The sequence below is a fragment of the Diabrotica virgifera genome, chromosome 2 (genome assembly GCF_917563875.1).
Source record: "Diabrotica virgifera virgifera chromosome 2, PGI_DIABVI_V3a".
Classification (NCBI taxonomy): Eukaryota; Metazoa; Arthropoda; class Insecta; order Coleoptera; family Chrysomelidae; genus Diabrotica; species Diabrotica virgifera.
This window is the reverse complement of record NC_065444.1, coordinates 221,850,402-221,869,882: the sequence shown is the minus strand read 5'-3', so window position 1 is coordinate 221,869,882 and position 19,481 is coordinate 221,850,402. Positions and strand designations below refer to the sequence as shown.

Sequence of the window (19,481 nt, the reverse complement as noted above, 5' to 3'; positions counted from 1 at the left end):
CGATAATCAAAACTATATTGTTACCTGGCAAGCAAAACATTCCACTGAGGGGACATCGTGATGATGGAAATTTGATGGAAAGTGCAGACAATCCCGTGGAGAATGATGGTAATTTTAGAACACTGTTACGGTTCAGAATTGACAGTGGTGACACTCACGTTTCTTAAAAAGGGTTTCTATTTTAGCAACAGCAGAGAGATCATTTTCTACGCTGAGGCGATTGAAAAGCTGGATGAGGACCAGAATGACCGAAGACCGCCTGACCGGACTGGCTCTCATGAATGTTCACAGGGATATAGAAGTGGACATCAATAAAATTATCGATCGGTATTCCAGCAAGAAGAATAGAAAACTGGATTTTGTAATTTAAGGGAAAACAACGTAGTTTTTGTTAAGCCAAAGTATTTTTGTTTTGTTTTATAATTTACTTCTAATGTCAGTAATTAAATCATACTAAACATAATGTTAGTTAATCATTTTGCAACCTTCTTTTATACAGTATATTAATACCTTGTGTCTTATAAAAACGTAATCTTGATATTTGAAAAATATTTTTAAATAATGAAACATAAAAAAAGTGTTTTTTGCTTGTTACATTTTTTAATAGTTCAAATGGAATGACTATAAGCCACTCTTAAAGTATTTAAGTAGGATGAGTTTCCAGTCTAAATGTACCACAGGACTACAGTGTCTACTACCAGTCACTACACGTATCATCCTAAATCATTTCTATCTGCTAGAGTAGAGAGTTGAAAATAGCTGAGTTTATTTGTCAATTTCAAGGTTATTTTTTTGTAAACGCAGTGTGAACAGAGTAAAAAAATGTGTTTTAAAACGTCAATTTTCAAAACTCAAAAAAGGGTATTCCATACCCCCCAAACCCCCCGGTATTGGGCCCATGTTGACAAGGTTACGCCCCCCCTCAAGAAATCTCTGGATCCGCCCCTGCATCATCATTGCTAGTACGGCCATATTTGAGCCTTGATCTCCCTCAGCTTCATAACACCATATTATTATAATTAGTATATAATAAGGGGCAAAATTATGGAATAAATTCGTTTTTTCGTGAATGGTCCATTTCGGAAACAAATCCCGAAACAGATTTTTATTTTTTAAATTATGATTTTTTAGCATATATATGATACTAATGACGTATTTTAAATAAGAATAGTGAGTCGTGTGTTGTGAAAAAAAATTTTTGAATTAAATTAATTGACACAAAAGAAGTACCTAGGTATGTTATTTATTTAATTCCGAATACATTTTACTGCTGTGAGAAAACAGAAAAAAAAATGAAAAATAAATAGACTCTTTGCAGTTTGAATATATGTTTATTTGTCAAATATTGTGTTTCTGTTTTCTGACAGCAGTATTCTTGTTCTCATGATCATTTTTCAGTGCGTCATTAATTATGACGTCATATACTGTATTGGGTGTGTCGAGACTTATTTCATGTAATTATTGACGAATCTGACAGATGCAAGAATCGTACTTAGCCATAGGTGAAAAGCTTGTGGAATTAAACTAATTAGTAATTTAGTAGATTTGATTTTTACACAATATGTTAACATGTCAAGGTATTTTTTATAAAGGGAAATAAAATTAGAAAGTAAACAATATTGTTAATTCAATTTATAAATATGGAAACATTAAAAAATGACACAAAACTATCCATAAACTGTGTTTTTATCTTCTTCTCTAGGTGCTCTCTCCGCTTCAAAAGTTGGCAATCATCAGAGCGATCTTTATTTCTGAAACCGCGGGTCTAAATAATTCATTGTTATTACATCCAAACCAGCTCCCAAGGTTCTTCAGCCATGAGTTACGTCTCCTTACTATGGATCTTTTTCTTGCATAATGACCTGGAGTATTAGAATATATTTATTCTAACGAACTAAATTCTAAACCAAAATACAAAACCAACTTTTAACGAACTAAATTCTAAACCAAAATACAAAATAATGCACAAAAACGTTGTGAAACACAAGGGAAGTCGAATTCGAAATTTCAAAATGACAGGTACACAAAATAATGACCTGAATAATAACCGTCACTTGACTCTTTGACACTTCTAAAAAATGGCCAAAATGGACGAAGTTTTCGTCAAATGTTCGTAATACGTGTATTTGATTGGCTAGAAAAAACGCGCATTCTAAATATCAACGAATCAAACGTAGGTTAGGAATAGACATCTTATGTATATAACCATTGTAATGCTGCATTATTTTTGTGTTTAATCACGGAGCTACCGCTTTTTTCGTCTCTAACTGAATGCATTAGAGAGAAATCGAAAAACTGTGACGCACTGAAAAATGATCATGAGAACAAGAATAAAATATATTTTGAATTAAATAAATAACATAATATAGGTGCTTATTTTTTTTCAACTAATTTAATTCAAAAATTGTTTTTGGCCCCTCTGTATAAATAATTATGTTAATGTTTATCTTACTGAATGTAGAACTGAATAACCATTCAAAGGAGCAAGCACAAAACCCCTATTCCTCTTTAAAAAAATGATCGATTACGTCATAACGCACAGATGAGTAACGTCACTATAGTCTGTTTTTAAACCAAAAGGAGTAATTCAAATTTTCCTCTCCGTAAAGCTTGTTTGTAATTGGTCCAACCTCAGGCAAGTTTACTCCACTGTTGTCGAATTTTCATAGGTTAATTATCAGCAATTTTTTATATTTTCTGCGTTATTCCTTTAATTTTTAGATTTTTAGACTGTTTATTATATAAAGAAAAACAGTTGTTTTTAGAACTCTTTAGAGACGTAGTAGTATAATATAATACTTATTATGGATTACCGTCAAATGCCGATATGATTAACCAAAAAAGAAGATGTGCTTGATGATATTTCTAGTGACTTTCTTGGGTCTGAATCTGTCTTTTTAGTTTACTCCTCTTGGTTTATAAACAAAGTTTAGTATGATATTATGTGTCAAAAATCTGGGATTTATTTCTCAAAATCGCCCATTAATGAGAAAATGAGTTTTTTCCATAATTTTGCCTCTCTCTGTATATATTAAACAATGGGGAATATTGCTTTGAAATGTCTGTGCTTTCTGAATCAATAATTATAATTACAATAAACAAGGACGAAGTGCTGATCTTCACATTCTAACTTTCACATGACTTTATCAATTTCTCAACACGTCCTAACACTAGTTGACGTTTCATCATAAATATCTCTTAAATTCTTCACATTCTCGTCAGGAATTCGTTTTTATTACTGAGTACACACCAAACAACCTTTCAAAATATCTTATCATATTCTTTCTCAAGATCAAATGATACCATGAACATTTTTTTATTTCTGAATTTTTCGATCAAATGCCTTATAATTAGTGTTGCCCAAAATCGGTCTTGGTCTTGCAGTCTTGGTCTCGTTCTTGCGTTTTAGCAAGACCAAGACCAAGACCAAGACCGCCTTATTTTAGCAAGACCAAGACCAAGACTGACCGTGCAAGACTTGAGCAAGAACAAGACTAAGCCTGCGAGACTCTTGCGTCTTGCAGTTAGGATTGAGTGTTGTTTTATGGAATACCTAATACAGGGTGTAAAAAAATACAGGTCATAAATTTAATCACATATTCTGGGACCAAAAATAGTTCCACTGAACCTAACTTACCTTAGTACAAATGTGCACATAAAAAAAGTTACAGCCCTTTGAAGTTACAAAATGAAAATCGATTTTTTCCAATATATTAAAAACTATTGGAGATTTTTTATTGAAAATGAACATGTGGCATTCTTATGGCAGTAGTATCTTAAAAAAAATTATAGTGAAATTTAGACACCCCATAAAAATTTTATGGGGGTTTTGTTCCTTTAAACCCCCCCCCAAACTTTTGTGTACGTTCCAATTTAATTATTATTGTAGTATTATTAGTTAAACCCAATGCTTTAAAACTTCTTTACCTCTTAGTAATTTTTCGAAAAGTCAGTATTTATCGAGATATTTTGCATATTTGTCAAATCCACCACATATTTGTATATGGCTAAGTACGATTATGGAGACTTAAATAATAATAGGAAAATTTATTTATGATTTACATTTTTAGGTATATTTTGAACCATATTAAAAAAGAAGCCACATCTCGATAAGAGGTGCCTTATCGAAAAAATACAAAGAAGCAAAAAAGTTTTAAAAACACTGTGTTTAACTAATGGTATCGCAGTAATAGTTTAATTGGAACGTACACAACCATTTGGGAGGTTTAAAGGAACAAAACCCCCATAAAATCTATATGTAAACATATTAGAAAAGAAGCCGCAACTCGATAAAAAATGCCTTGTCGAAAAAATACTAAGAACCAAAAAAGTTTTAAAAATATTGAATTTAACTAATAGTATCACAATAGTAATTTAATTGGAACGTACACAAAAGTTTGGGTAGGTTTAAGGGATCAAAACCCCCATAACATTTTTATGCACAAATTTCACTATAATTTTTCTTTAAGATATTCCTCCCATAAAAATGCCACATGTCCATTTTCAGTAAAAAATCTCTAATAGTTTTCGATATATTGGAAAAAATCGATTTTCATTTTGTAACTTCAAAGGGCTGTAACTTTTTTTATGTGAATATTTGTACTAAGGTAAGTTAGGTTCATTCGAACTATTTTTGGTCCCAGAATAGGTGATTTAATTTATGACCTGTATTTTTGTTACACCCTGTATATTAGTTCTGGTATATGCTTAGAGACTATGAGATACAAAAAAATATGTATCAAAAATTTGGAAAATTGGATTTATCCGCATTATGAACAATACGATAAACATACATACCGAATTAAAATATTCATATAAGAACACTCTTATTTATTGGATATGTACTCAGAGGTCATAATAAATTATTATACAATGTAAAAATAAAATATTTCATTCTTTCCTAATATCAGACGACGCCTTCGCTCCGAAATTAATTACAATTGAGTATTGTCTAAATTTTGAGAATAGCTAACCTTTCATAAAATAATCTTCTTGTGTTGTGTTACGCCGACACGACAGTATAATAATATCGCATTGAAACTTTTAAAGAAGTATGTCGCCTAACAAAGGTAATAAAAATATAATACGAATAGCATATCCAGTGTTACGGACAACCACTCAATTGTTTTTCCTTATCCATATCGTAAAGACTAAACGTTCTACTTATAAACTGTTTGTCGGGTGTGCAATTAGATATTAGATCAATCGGCCAAACAAAATTTTTTGCTGAAAAAGCACTAGATAAGATAATGCTTGGCTACCCTCTATAGATAGTCCATTCACGCATGGTAAAATGTTACAAAATCTTAAAATTTCAAACAAAGAGATATTATTATATAAAAAGAGATATTGGCCGATGTGTGATTTTGCCCTGGGGATGAGTTTCACCCCTTCTTGGGGGGTTAAAAAACAAAGGTTCAAAATGAGTCAAGGTTGAATAAGGTGACTAATTCAAAGCAACTTTTGTTCTATTTTATTCATCTACAAATAAACCAAGTCAATACTTTTCGAGCTATTTGCGACTGAATATGTTCATTTTTCAACAAAGAAAAACACGTTTTTCGACGGTTTTTGCGCAAATGACCCAAAAAGTAAGTATTCTATTGAAAAAAATATTCTAAGCAAAAATATATCTTATAAAAAATTGAAATAAAATGATGTATTTAATGGTAGGGGAGCCCAAGCGGAGATTTTTGCAGTTACTGGAGCGCGTCAGATTATCACATGGGGAGAAACCTTGTACCCTGTAAATGTACCTTTACCATATATTGGCTTTTAATACAGGGGAATTCGTTAAGGGAGGCCCGAAAAAAATATATATCCTTAAAAACTCAAAATCGTCAGATTAAGATAAGGTAAGTTAAGTATGTACATGCAAAACAGTGTATATTTAAAAAATCTGACGATTTGTGCGGGGCGTAAGGAAATGATCGAGTCACAAAGTTTGACAAAAAAGCGAATATTTCGCGAAATGAATGTCAGATCGAAAAATTAAAAAATCCGTTTAATATTTTTCAAAAATCTACCGAATGATCTAAACACGACCACCCACGGAGAGGGGTGGGGGTAAATTTTAAATTGTAAATGCGAACATCGCGATATTTCGCGAAATGAATATCAGATCGAAAAACTGAAAATTACACGTATTCAATATTTTTGAAAAATCTATCGAATGACAAATGACACCAAACGCGGTCCCTGCGGAGGTGGGGTGGGGGGTACTTTAAATTTTAAATAGTATCCCCCATTTTTTATTGCAGATTTGGATTCCTTACGTAAAAATAAATTGGAACGCAAAAATTGGAAATGGAAAATTAATTTAAAAAAGTGGATTAAAAAGGAATTTTTTCAAAAGAGGATTCAAATTTACCGTACAGTAATGCTAGTTTGTAACTGGTCCAACATCCGCCAAGTTTACTCCTCTGTTATGAAATTTTGACACTACTGGCATTTCATAGGCTAATTAAGTTATATCAGCGATTTTTGTGTTTTCTGTGCTATTACTTTAATTTTTAGATTTTTAGTCTACTTTTATATAAAAAACAGTAAGTAGTTGTTTTTGGGACCCTTTAGCGACGTATTAGTATAATATAATATGTATGGATTACGGTCGAAGGCCGATATGGTCAACCAAAAAAGAAGATGTACAGACTGACTCCCGTGGGACATGGTAGGTAGCCCAGTTAGTTAGAGTATAGGCAGAGATAGTTTAGATCGTGGGTACAAACCCACCTAATGTGAGTTGTTTATTAATTAATAGCAATATGCTAGTGGGTAACTGCGAGACTTGCAAGACTCTTGCTGCAAGACCAAGACCAAGACCAAGACTGGGAGTGCAATACCAAGACCAAGACCAAGACCAGGTGTACTGGTGCAAGACCAAGACCAAGACTGTCCAAGTCTCGTCTTCTCATCTACATTCCATATATTTGAACTAATTTTCGGAATATATCGATGTCCTCATGTACCTATTCATTCATCAATTTATTAAGTACTTTCTTATAATAAATATGGCGTCTGTTGCTTATCTGTATTAGTCAATATTTCATTGACTAATTTAGTTCTTCCGCCTTCGGAATTAATTTCTCAGCTTCAAGACAATGAAGGTGAATCCTAGTTTTTGTAGAGGTGTTACTCTTTACATCTGGAGTAGAGCTACTTAGTTCACCTCACAACCAACGCAGCAGAGTTACTCGAGGTACACGGCTTGGCTAATATTTTTGGCCATGCTGGTTAGCCGAGCTAGCTGTGGCTAGCCATGTACAGTTGAGTCCCTGAATCTTTACCCGTGCGTCATCATTTAAAGTTTAAAGCATACGAAATAAGTCGATGATAAGTCGGAAATTGAAATTTACTAAACGCAACAGCAAGTGACAGTAAGTGACTTGCTGTTGCGTTTAGTAAATTTCAATTTCCAACTTATCACTTATCATCGACTTATTTCGTATGCTTTAAATGATGACGCACGGGTAAAGTTTCAGGGACTCAACTGTATAGATGGATGTCACGATATACAGGGTGTCCCGAAAAGATTGGTCATAAATTATACCACACATTCTGGGATCAAAAATAGTTTGATTGAACTTAACTTACCTTAGTACAAATGTGCTCATAAAAAAAGTTACAGCCCTTTGAAGTTACAAAATGAAAATCGATTTTTTTCAATATATCGAAAATTATTAGAGATTTTTTTATTGAAAATGGACATGTATCATTCTTATGGCAGGAACATCTTAAAACAAAATTAAAAATTTATGGGGATTTTGTTCCCTTAAACCCCCCCAAACTTTTGTGTACGTTCCAAGTAATTCATTATTGTGGTACCATTAGTTAAACACAACGTTTTTAAAACTTTTTTGCCTCTTAGTATTTTTTCGTTAAGCCAGTTTTTATTGAGATGCGGCTTCTTTTTCAATATATTTACGTAAAAATTTTATGGGGGTTTTGTAGCTTTAAACCCCCCAAATGTTTGTGTACGTTCCAATTAAACTATTATTGTGGTACCATTAGTTAAACACAGTGTTTTTAAAGCTTTTGCCTCTTAGTCTTTTTTTCATAAGTCACCTTTTATCGAGATGTAGCTTCTTTTTCAAAATATAACTAAAAATGTAAATTATAAATAAATTTTCAGATCAGGTCTCTACAAATCGTACTTAACCATATACGAATATGTGGTGGATTCGACAAATATTCAAAATATCTCGATAAACACTGGCTTATCGAAAAAGTACTAAGAGGCAAAAATGTTTTAAAAATAATGTGTTTAACTAATGGTGCCACAATAATAATTTAATTGGAACGTACATAAAAGTCTGGGGGGGTTTAAGGGAACAAGACCCCCATAAAATCTTTATGGGGTGCACAAATTTTACTTAAATTTTTTTTAAGATGTTGCTGCCATAAAAATGCCACATGTCCATTTACAATCAAAAATCTGTGAGAGTTTTCGATATATGAAAAATAATCGATTTTCATGTTGTAACTTCAAAGGGCTGTAACTTCTTTTTTTGTGCACTATTGTATATATGTAAGTGAGGTTCAATCAACCTATTTTTGACCCCAGAATCTGTGGTATAATTTATGACCAATATTTTCGGGACACCCTGTATAAGTCTGTGTAAATAGATAAAACTTAATAATATAGACTTTATAATTATATGTACACGGAATAACCCCTTAAGATCTATCTAAAAATTAATGGTAAATTGTATTAACGTAAGAGTTTGATTCATGTGTATTAATTAAAATTTGTCCGGGTTTTTCATCCAGCAGTGTATGCGTTATTATGTGCTAAATTAAAATAAAATAAATTAAATAATAATGGTAAATTTATTTTTCTCTGCAACTAACATTTGCTTAATTTCTACCCACTTTTATTGCATTTTATATCGAATTGGAACACATTCATTAAAAAATACTTTCAATAAATTGTAGGAAGGTATAAACAAATTGCATTTTAATAAATTCTCGTAACCACTTACATTATTTATTGTACCTACAATACATTAATTTAATACTGGTATTGCACCTTTTTTACCTCAATAAATAAAGCAATACTGACTTATTTATTATATGGGTATTATTTTATTAACTAATGAATATCTGTAAATATGTGATTTTTTTTTTAATTAATAGCTTTATCATTATTTTGTAACAGTAAAGGTATAGGTTATTAGTTATTACTTCATAATTTTCAAATCAAAATATTCCGAAAACGGTACACAGTATCAAATTTTACCAAGAGTACCTTTTTGGTGTAAAGTTTTATGATGTTTAAATTCACTTGGAATTTTTATTAATAATTCTACCCTTAAATAAGTTATGTTGAATAATAATTAGTACGAAACATGTAACTAGCGCCCTCTATGAAAGTCATATATACCTAAAAACAAATTCATGTAATGTATCAGGTGAGGTATCAACTTCCAAAACGGGCGCGCGAGCTTTCCCCAACACGACTCTACCTTATCGGCAGAGTCTACGAGAAGTGTACGGTAAATTGAAGCTGTAATTACAAAGAAAGAAATATATGTCTTTGTACTCACTTTATAACGCTTAAAGAATTACGGGATCTGAATTTCAATGCATATTTTTTTTAAATTCTCGGATCAAAGTTACGCTTGAAGTTAGTCGTATTGATGACAGTTGGGGAAACGTCCGCGACCCTTCCAAAACATATCAGCATAAAATTTAATTACAATGTTGCCAGTAGTGTCGGCAAAATCGTATAAAAAGAGTGTGTGTGTGTGCAAAAATTAAAAAAGGAAGGCAACAACATGAGGTGTTCTACAGCCGCGCGCTTCCGAAGCGGTCATCTATCCAAATTATAACCGCGCTCGACACTTCTGCCACGTAAAGGCTGTATGACACTATGCATTTTCTTGTATCATTTCTAATATCGTTTCTGATATCGTTTCTTGTATACATTTTCTTGTATCATTTCTTGTACGTACATTTGTGCCCTGTATGACACTATGCAAGTTCTTGTATCGAAAACTGTATGAAATTCGGCACGTGATTGGTCGAAATTTTGTTTGTCACCCTGTCACGTTACATTGGTATGGTAGTACTGCGTCTACAGCTGATTTTAAGGATTTTATAAAATTTATAAACTTTTAAAAACAAATATTTTAATGTTATAATAACTAGAATTTTTACGTTGACTGTTGATTATTTGTGTTTTTTATTTTGTTTTGATATTTGTGCTAAAATATTTGCATTATAATTATCTTCAGTTTGATCCAAATTGGAACTATTGTATTTTCCTCTATTAAAAAATTATGCAATATGAAACCCAAAGTTATTCTAAATATATGGTTATTATTTAGTAGAACAGTAGTCCATACCAAACGGTATATTAAGTATCAATAAAATATTTATAAATAATACCTACAAAACACAAATAAATTAATCAAGACATAAATCATATGATCTCATTTTCAGCCGCCATTATGACATTTAGAAGTTTTACCAGCAGGTTTTACGTTTTTGCTCTTTGCGCAGAAATTGGCGCAGTTATTGTACAAGAATCTGTGCCTGACACAAATTCTTGTATCGTTTTTGATATCGTTTCTTGTATCTGTGTATGACACTATACATTTTTTTGACATATCAGAAACGATATTAGAAATGATACAAGAAAATGCATAGTGTCATACAGCCTTAACAAGTAACAATCGAATATAATTGATATCAAAATGAATTATTTTGACAGATTGTACATAGAAATAATATTAAGATTGCTTTTTAATCTTCTTTTCATCATATTTTAATACATACTTATTATCCTATTTGCGACAAAGACAAATCCAAAGACAGAAAAATTATAATAAACATATTTACTAAAAACACCAATGTATTTTTTCACACGTTATTTGCAGTGATACATATAGTCCGTCCGCTATAACTTTTCCCATGCGGTACGATTCATTTTCAATCACATTAAGTCAAAACAGAAAGTGAAACGTACGCCGATGTGTGTAGTATATAGTATACAGTATACAAAATGTATATACACATCGACGTTCGTTTCAATTTATGTTTTGACTTAATTTGATTGAAAATGAATCGTACCGCATGGGAAAAGTTATAGCGGACGGACTATACCTAACTTGAAAGATATAGTAACCAACTTCAGACTCTGTCATATGCGCGTACTGCTTGCTGTCGTGTGCTGTCGTTTTTATAAAAATTCACTCTCAATATTTCCCCAATCGCGTCTAATGGAGAATTCTCACGACGAGGTCGAGGCGCGTGTTGAAGCGAGCTTCAAGTGGGTCCTAATTTAAACGTCGGCAAAGAGAGATATAATATATATAATAGTGGAAAAGAAAGAGAACGCAGATACCCTACAAGACGGTAAAATTAGTAATATTTACTTTGTGATAAAATGTCCCGAATATGTCCCGAAGAATACAGGCAACCAAAAAGTTGACCGTCCTCAGTGGTGGAAATAAAAATATTAGTTGGTTTTTTTAATTCTCACAATGATAAAAATTAGAACAAAACGTAGTTTGACCATAAAATTACCACGCCACTGATCGTACCCTCGGCTGACGAGACATCCACACTATCCACAGGCTAATAAATTTTAACAATTGGTGTTATTTTAAGGGTCATAAATACCAAATTTTGACAGAAATTTCTCCATCTCTTCTTGGGTTTAATCTTTTTCACGTTGGGTTGAATCGCGTCTTCAGTTTTTATCTTTTTCTGTTACATTTTTTTATTTCACTCATAATGTCGCAACACGCTCTGTCAGTTTTCCTCTTAAGAAGTATAAGTGCTGTTTCACATTATGTATAAGAATGTTGACCGTACGATGTGATGGTTGAAATTATTTACATAGTGGCTCGCCCTTCTCCGAATGTTTCAAGCGGTGAAGGGAGAAATATTCCATGTGATTGCTCGAGCCACTATGTAGATTTTAACCATCGCACGATCAAAATTCTTATGATGTGAAACAGCACTAAGCGTTGATTGAAATATTAATATCATCAATCAACGGTATAACTTCAAAAATGTGTACATTTTTTTTTCTTCAGCGCCCTTTATCTTAAAAACGGATGACGTTACAAAAATTTTTTACTAAGTAAACCCCAATTATTTTTTCAGTATTTTACCTATCCTAGGTGTTACCTTTTTGAAACACCCTGCACATTTTGTACATATGCACGTACACACATACATAGGTACAGGAAATATAAAAAAATTTATTGTTTTAGCACAATCCTTCAATATCCTTGTGTGTTCCTTAAATAGCAAATCAACAATAATTCGCACACCAATTTAATACATACACATCCTCTGATTTTCCCCTCTATATAAATATTGTCTGTTGGATTTCTATCAAAATATTTGCCGCATTTTCTATTCCGCAAAATCGAACACGTTTTATTTAAATTCAAACAAAAGAAACACAAATGCCCAGATAATAAAATAATTCAAGTATGAAAAATGATTTGGGAATCAATCACATCATAGTCCGATGTCAAAAACATGCTTACTTCTATCAGCGAGGGGAATACATGGGCGTAGACGTTGCTCAAGGGAGCAATCAGAAAAAAAAACAACGGATATAATAAAAATAATAAAAGTAATAGTATTGTTTAATATTGTTCTGAAGCTATTTTCTTGTGACATTTTTATAATTACTAGTTTTTATGGGAAATAAGCCACAATTTTACTAAAAAAATGATAATAATAGTATTGTTTAAGATAAACATACGTAAATTATTGTTTAAAACGCTGAAAAGTTATGTAGGTATTTGTCAATAAATTTTAATAGTTTAACTGCAATCTTTTTAAGTCTTCTTCTTCTTCGTCTAGCCATTCACGTCCACATCTGAACATAAGCCTCTTCATGTCTTCCTTTCCATTGTTTTTTATTGTACGCTACTTGTAGCCAACTTTACCCGGCAGTCCGTTTCAAATCATTTGTCCATCTCATAGGTAGTCTGCCTCTGGGTCTTTTGTGTTGGTATGGTATCCAGGTAAGAATTGTTCTGTGCCATTTGTTTAGATCGCTCCTAGCTACATCTCCAGCGTACTCCCATTTCAATTTTAATGATTTTTGTACCACATCCGTGATTTGGGTTTTCTGTCTTATCCATGTGTTTGTTTTCCTGTCCTTAAGTGATATGCCTAGCATTGCTCTTTCCATAGCGTGTTGAGTGACTCTGAGTATATTCATATTCTTTTTTGTGATTGTCCATGTTTGTGCCCCATACGTTAATATCGGAATAATAAATGCATCAAAAACCTTAGAACTAAGATTTAGCTGACTTTGTTGATTTATGAGTACCTATATAGTTCAGTTTGCCGAATGCTGCCCATGCTAACTTTCTTTTTCTTTTTATTTCTTCTGTTTGAATTTCCCTATTTAGTATTATCTTTTGTCCTAAGTATATACAGGGTGTAACAAAAATACAGGTTATAAATTAAATCACATATTCTGGGACCAAAAATAGTTTGAATGAACCTAACTTACCTTAGTACTAATATGCACATAAAAAAAGTTACAGCCCTTTGAAGTTACAAAATAAAAATCGATTTTTTCGAATATATAGAAAATTATTAGAGATTTTTTATTAAAAATGGGCATGGGGCATCCCAACAAACATTTTAAGTTGATTTAACGTTTCATCAGCTAATTTTAGAAGCTTGCATGTTGAACAAAGGTAGTCGATTAGTTTGTTTATGCATCTGTTCAGATTCTAAACAGGCGAAAAAGGAGAAGATAATCAGCTTAAAGCTGAATAAAGTAGCATTTATTAGCGCTTCTTCAACTTTTATATGGCTATTCATATTGCTACTGTACCACTTCTGCAAAATGAAGAAATACTTATTCAGTTTCTAAACAGCTTTACTTTCAGCCTTTGTTCAGCTGCTTTTGACCAATTTTCACGTGTTATATAATTTGTTTCCTTGCTGAAAAGTAGCTTTTGCAGATATTATACAGTCTATTTTTCAACTCTTCTTCAGCTTGTTATAAATAAAACAAAAATGTTTTTTTTTTATATATTTATTACGATTTATTATCGACATTAGCTTTCTTTTAACTTCAATTTCACACTTATTTTATTATTTTATTTAAAATCGTAATACTTACTTTTTTTATTTTATAGTGTCTTCTGTGCGATTTGAACCTGCTACCTCTCGATCCATATATCACTGCCTATCCCACTGAGCTAATCTGGCACTTACCAAAAATGTGTATTTTATTGTATAAATGAAATGCTTTGGAAGCTGAACAACAGCTGAAATAAATTTGAAGAAGCGCTGTTTATTTGTCGAACAAAAGCTGAAAATAATTATCGGAATTTTAGTTGAATAACTTCTGAATACTTTCTGCAAAAGTAAACAACGCCACATTCACTAAATTTTAGCTGAATTGAGATTGATTATTAGCAGAACAAAACACTCCTGGGATTTACCGCGAAAATACTGTCTTGTCTGTAAACGGAGATCAAAATTTATTTGTTTTTCCTATTTTTATAGTGATTTTTGCGTAAGTTTTAAGTCAAAATGAATAGGTGTAATCCAGGTAAGTACGTTGTTTATTATTTATTCTTTAAGTATACAAAGTGTTTGTAAAAATGGATATTAATAATTATCAATATTATACATTTAAAAAAAGTTAGGTTAATTATTTTTTTACATTTAGTATTAAACTTATTAAATTATGAAATATTTTGGTCTTAAATAATTAGAATAAACCTGGGATATATTTATTTATATAAGGAGACTGATATTAACAAACTACTAATAAGTTACAAATCTTCTAATTAAAATAATGGGTAAATAAAAAGTATACTTTTATTATTATAAGAACGTAATATGAGTTGCCTATGCATTGGATGAAATTTAAAACTTCTTTTTTTCTACTTATGTACCTATGTAATATTGTAGTTAATATTTGAAATTTTAATTAGTTTAATTTATTACAGAACCCCATTTTAAAATCGTTGAGACGATAGAAGCTGGAAGGTCGGTCTTAACTGTTGTTCCACACAAGTGGATAAAAAACAAAATTTTATTTTGGCCACCAAAAAACGTGAAAAATCTGATAAAGGATGTCAATTCTACTCCAGACATTACGTGGAATAAAATAATATGTCGCATCAAAAGAAATTATTATAAAAATCGCATTGCAGCTGAAACTGAACTTTTAGAAATGTCGGGAGGTTCGGCAACGTCTTCAACTGATTCCGAGGTTTTAGGAGAAATGAAAGAAAAAAATAAAGTAAGAAACACAAAAAAGGTCACTAGTCAACAAAATTTTGAAACTCTGTTTGCATCATCATCGTCAAAATTTTGTTCGTTTCAACCAATCATACCGGAAGAAACTCCTGAGCCTGTTGTTGAAAGCGAAAATATAATTTTGGAAACCAATTTTTCGGATGAGGCAATTATTTCTCCTGAAGCAATTGCAAATGCGCAGTTTTTAAATGTCATCGAACAGGTAAGTTTTTATTGGAAACATTTAAAATTATTACTTTAATTACTTTTTTTTTGCACCCTTAATTATAAGCCTTTGATTGGAGAAGAAAGTAAAAACGACATTATTAACAAGTTGAATGACATTGAGCAAAAATTTAATCAGTTTAAAAATGATATAACAGAGAGCGTAAAAGATATGTTGGTGAAGGCAGTTGCGGCAATTAAATCAGATTTTGATGCCAAATTATTGTCAGCAATGCAGAATTTTAAAAACAATCATCAGGATGATGACAATATTCAATTTGAATTTCATGCCGTTTCAACCTCACAGGAGTTAAGTAAATTAGAGGAAAATCTCAAAGATCCAAATTATGAAAAGAAAGTAGTAAGTTATATTATTTCAGTTTTCATTTAATCTTTTAAATTTAATGTTGATACTGTTTTCTAGAGAAATTATTTTAAAAAAATTATTGGTAATATTCCTGATACTAGTAATGGTTTGGATACCTGCTATAGTATTGTAGATTATTTTTTTGAGAAAAAATTTATGGTGCAGTGTTCGTGGACGGGAGGAAGTAGAAGCAACACTGAAAAATGTTGTATTAAAAATTGCAAAAATATTTTAGAAGTGTTTTTTACAATAGTCCAAAGTTCCAATAAAGATTTTTCGAAGGCTTTGTTGAAAAAATTTATAATTGGAATTACAAGAAATGCAAAGAAGCGTAGTTTAACTGGAGGCATCCGCCAATCTTCAATACATAGAAGAAAAAAATCAATGGTTAAAAAACAACGTTTAAGTGGAAACAGAAAAGGTGTTGCTCAAAGACAAGGTAAAGGTACCTATATTAAAAAAATGTATAACATAAAAATTATTATTTCAGGCGAAAATGAAATTTTTTATGAAAATGAGCAATCATTTAATGAAGAAAAAGAATATGATGAAGATAACGATGAATATGGTATGGAAAAATATGAAGCTGACGGTGAAGATGCTATAATAGAACATGACGAGGTTGAAGAGGAAGATAATAATGATACAGACACGGACTAAAAGAACATTTTTATTAAAAAAACTTTTTAATTTACATTCAAGTTTTGTTTATTTTTAATAGTGTGTAGAAGAGGAATAAAAACAATTTTACTTTCATTGTATTTTATAACAACCATTTTACAAACAACATTCTCTAGCAAATAAAGTTTCATATTATTTAAATTTGTAATGTTGCAAATATATATGTGTAAATTTGATGATCGAATGGGATAACTAAAGAAATCTTCTTTTTTCTTAACAGATTTTCCATGTATGAATATTTTACCACCTTTTTCTGATGCAGAATTCATTTGAACAATGTCATTGTCATTTGTTAAAAACCATGAATTTTTGAAAACATTACTTAAACAAAAATTATGAGAATAAATGTAGCACTTGATAACATTCCCCCTTTTCTTAATTTCTGGCTGTAAACTTGTCTTTTTTGTATCATTGCTCAATATTAAATTTCTTTCGCCAATTCTATTAACAATTTGCTGCAAACTGTTATTTCCTTGGCGCAATAATTTTTTTAGTTGAAATAATGTATTCTCAAATGGGTACGTAGATATTGTAAAAAGTTGTCCAAATCTATTAACATCATCAACCACATGTTCTAAGTTATGAATGTTGCTTGTAATAAATTGTACGCCATAAATAATCTTAAAATCATCTATATATTTTTCAAACATTAATTGGGCAACCGAACGATTTTCAGCATACATGTCAGAAGAACATATTCTAACAGCAACAAAAAGAAGTAAAAAATGTTTATAAACGTCAGTGTTCAACACATCTTTTAAAATAACAATTCCAATATAATTAAGAAAATTGCGCCATTCTACTCCTTTCCAGTATGCCAGGCAATCTAATCCTCTTGTGGAACGATGAATTTCAGATGGAAGTTTCACAGATATTAAATGTTTGGAGATCCTCTCAATATCACGAGCACATAGCTTACTTGAGAAACCCATAGAACCATCTTTCCATCCTGTTAGACAACGCTTCATCACACCTAGCTCTAAAAGATGTAGTTCATCTGCTACTATAAAATCCTGCACCATGTCAACTTCGGAAATTTTCAAAATTGGTGACTCTTGCCCTTTATGGTGCTTACCATAATGTTTACTTCTGAATTTTGCATCAGTTCTAAGAGGACATTTTATATCAGGAAATACAACAGTTCGAGAAAGATAAGAATATTCGCCTTCAGTAGTGCATTTAAGGCATCCATTAATCCCATTGAAATTGACTACACCTGTAAAATAAACTAGTCAATTTAAGCAATAATTAAAAAAAACAGATACCTTTAATAAATGCCCGTGCAGGTGAATCGCAGATAAAGCATCTAATTTTTATGTGAATCATATGCCCATTAACACAGAGTCCATTTGATTGCAGCCGCTTAACATCCTCAACAAAAGGCTCCAAAAATTCATTTATATCTAGAGGCTTGTTATTTCCATGGAAAATGCCAACAATCATAGGTTGTATATCAGGCATTTCATATATGCTACATAAAATTGGCCAAAACTGACGTTTGGAACTTTTATATATTGGCAACCCATCTATATTTACATTGAGCTGTATTAACATGTCTTTTGACAAGTTTTTAAAAGTGTTCGTTAGACAAACGTCAAGACCTTGATGCCAATATTCTCCACCCTGTATAACTTTACAACTTTTTTTCGTATTTTTTGGCGTTTTTAATAATGTTCTAGCATCGATAAATAAACTAGAATCATACTGTCTCTTGATTATTTGTAGGAGATCTTTTAGAGCTGCATGTGTAATATTATGTCGGATTGCCCAATTTCCTAATTCGGTACTTGAACAAGGCAATAATTGCGTTTCAGTATCTTCTGTTTTAAAAATGTCTTCATCAATAAACTGGTCACCATCATCTGATGTTTCACTGGTTTCCATTAGATTATCGTCAAGATCACTTGATGTGCTAGAAATACACTCCTGTTCTTTAGAACCTATGTAACAAATTATTTTTTATTTAAAATATACTCACAAAATTAAAACAAAATTAACTGATCCTGATGCTGTGTCGTTAGCTTTTGAATGAGAAGAAACACTACTTGGTGCATATAGATTTTTTAAAAACTCTTCATAATTTGAACGGTTTACCTTTAATTTTCGGTAATAATGGCCAGATTTTTTTATTTTTTTAAAATTTTGAATTGATTTTTTATCCATATTTTTTAAATATTAAGTAAAGCACAGTGTATATCTTTTATCTAAATAATTAAAATTATATAGCAAATATAAGCAATTGTATAATACTTAATAATCATCAGCTGCAGAAGCCATTTTTCATCGAACTTAAGTATACACCTTTTGCAACGAATATGAACGATTTAATTAAATTAAAGCTCCTTTTCAGCTTTATATCAGCTTTTATAAAGTTGCTGATTAAAAGTACTTACAAAAGTTCTGGACAAGCACTATTTCAGCCCAGAATATAACTGAATAGAGAAGGTTGAATAATGTATTATGAACTGACTTAAATAGCGCTTCCCCAGCCTCTTGTTCAGTTTTTTTTACATTGTTGATCAAAAGTAGACAAAAATTCTGCAGCAGCGCTAGTTCAGCTTAGCATTCAGCTGAATAAGATATGCTGAATACTATAATACAAAGTGCCTTAAATAGCGCTTCTCCAGTCTAATATTCAGCTTAAGTCAATTGGCTGCAAAAGGGCTTACAAATAATCTGAAGCAGTGTTTGTTCGACATATTAAACAGCAAAATAGCTTAAACAGCCTTTGTCACTTTTATGCGACTACTAATCAGCTGCAGTACTCAGTATTTAGCTTGACCAGCTATTATATGTTTGTTGGGATTCTTATGGCAGGAACATCTTAAAACAAAATTATTGTGAAATTTGTGCACCCCATAAATATTTTATGGGGGTCTTGTTCCCTTAAACCCCCCCAAACTTTTGTGTACGTTCCAATTAAATTATTATTGTGGTACCGTTAGTTAAATTCAATATTTTTAAAACT

The 19,481-nt window shown here is 31.4% G+C and overlaps 2 protein-coding genes across 3 annotated transcripts; one reads left to right on the top strand and one right to left on the bottom strand.

Moving 5' to 3' along the window:
- The first annotated feature begins 13,621 nt into the window (after window positions 1-13,621).
- On the top strand, window positions 13,622-16,588 carry LOC126880394 (uncharacterized). 2 transcript variants are annotated; one of them, XM_050644232.1, is made up of 5 exons: window positions 13,622-14,545; window positions 14,949-15,463; window positions 15,533-15,826; window positions 15,890-16,271; window positions 16,323-16,588. In XM_050644232.1, exons 1-5 carry the CDS (start codon window positions 14,527-14,529, stop codon window positions 16,490-16,492), a joined length of 1,380 nt encoding a protein of 459 aa, XP_050500189.1. In that variant the 5' UTR covers window positions 13,622-14,526; the 3' UTR covers window positions 16,493-16,588. The 2 variants fall into 2 exon arrangements, with proteins under 2 accessions (XP_050500189.1, XP_050500188.1); XM_050644231.1 differs by having other exon boundaries at window positions 15,890-16,588.
- Window positions 16,519-18,503, bottom strand: LOC126880393 (uncharacterized). Its single transcript, XM_050644230.1, has 2 exons — window positions 17,779-18,503; window positions 16,519-17,729 (listed from the first exon to the last, which is right to left on the bottom strand). The coding sequence occupies exons 1-2, from the start codon at window positions 18,395-18,397 to the stop codon at window positions 16,519-16,521; spliced, it is 1,830 nt and encodes a 609-aa protein (XP_050500187.1). The 5' UTR covers window positions 18,398-18,503.
- Window positions 18,504-19,481: the final 978 nt, after the last annotated feature.

Coding starts and splice junctions, on each gene's coding strand:
- LOC126880394 (XM_050644231.1), top strand. Junction 15,464..15,532: donor TTTTAAATGTCATCGAACAG/GTAAGTTTTTAT, acceptor CTTAATTATAAG/CCTTTGATTGGAGAAGAAAG. Junction 15,827..15,889: donor CAAATTATGAAAAGAAAGTA/GTAAGTTATATT, acceptor ACTGTTTTCTAG/AGAAATTATTTTAAAAAAAT.
- LOC126880393 (XM_050644230.1), bottom strand. CDS start 18,397: ATGGAAACCAGTGAAACATCAGATGATGGTGACCAGTTTATTGATGAA. Junction 17,730..17,778: donor TGCACGGGCATTTATTAAAG/GTATCTGTTTTT, acceptor TTTATTTTACAG/GTGTAGTCAATTTCAATGGG.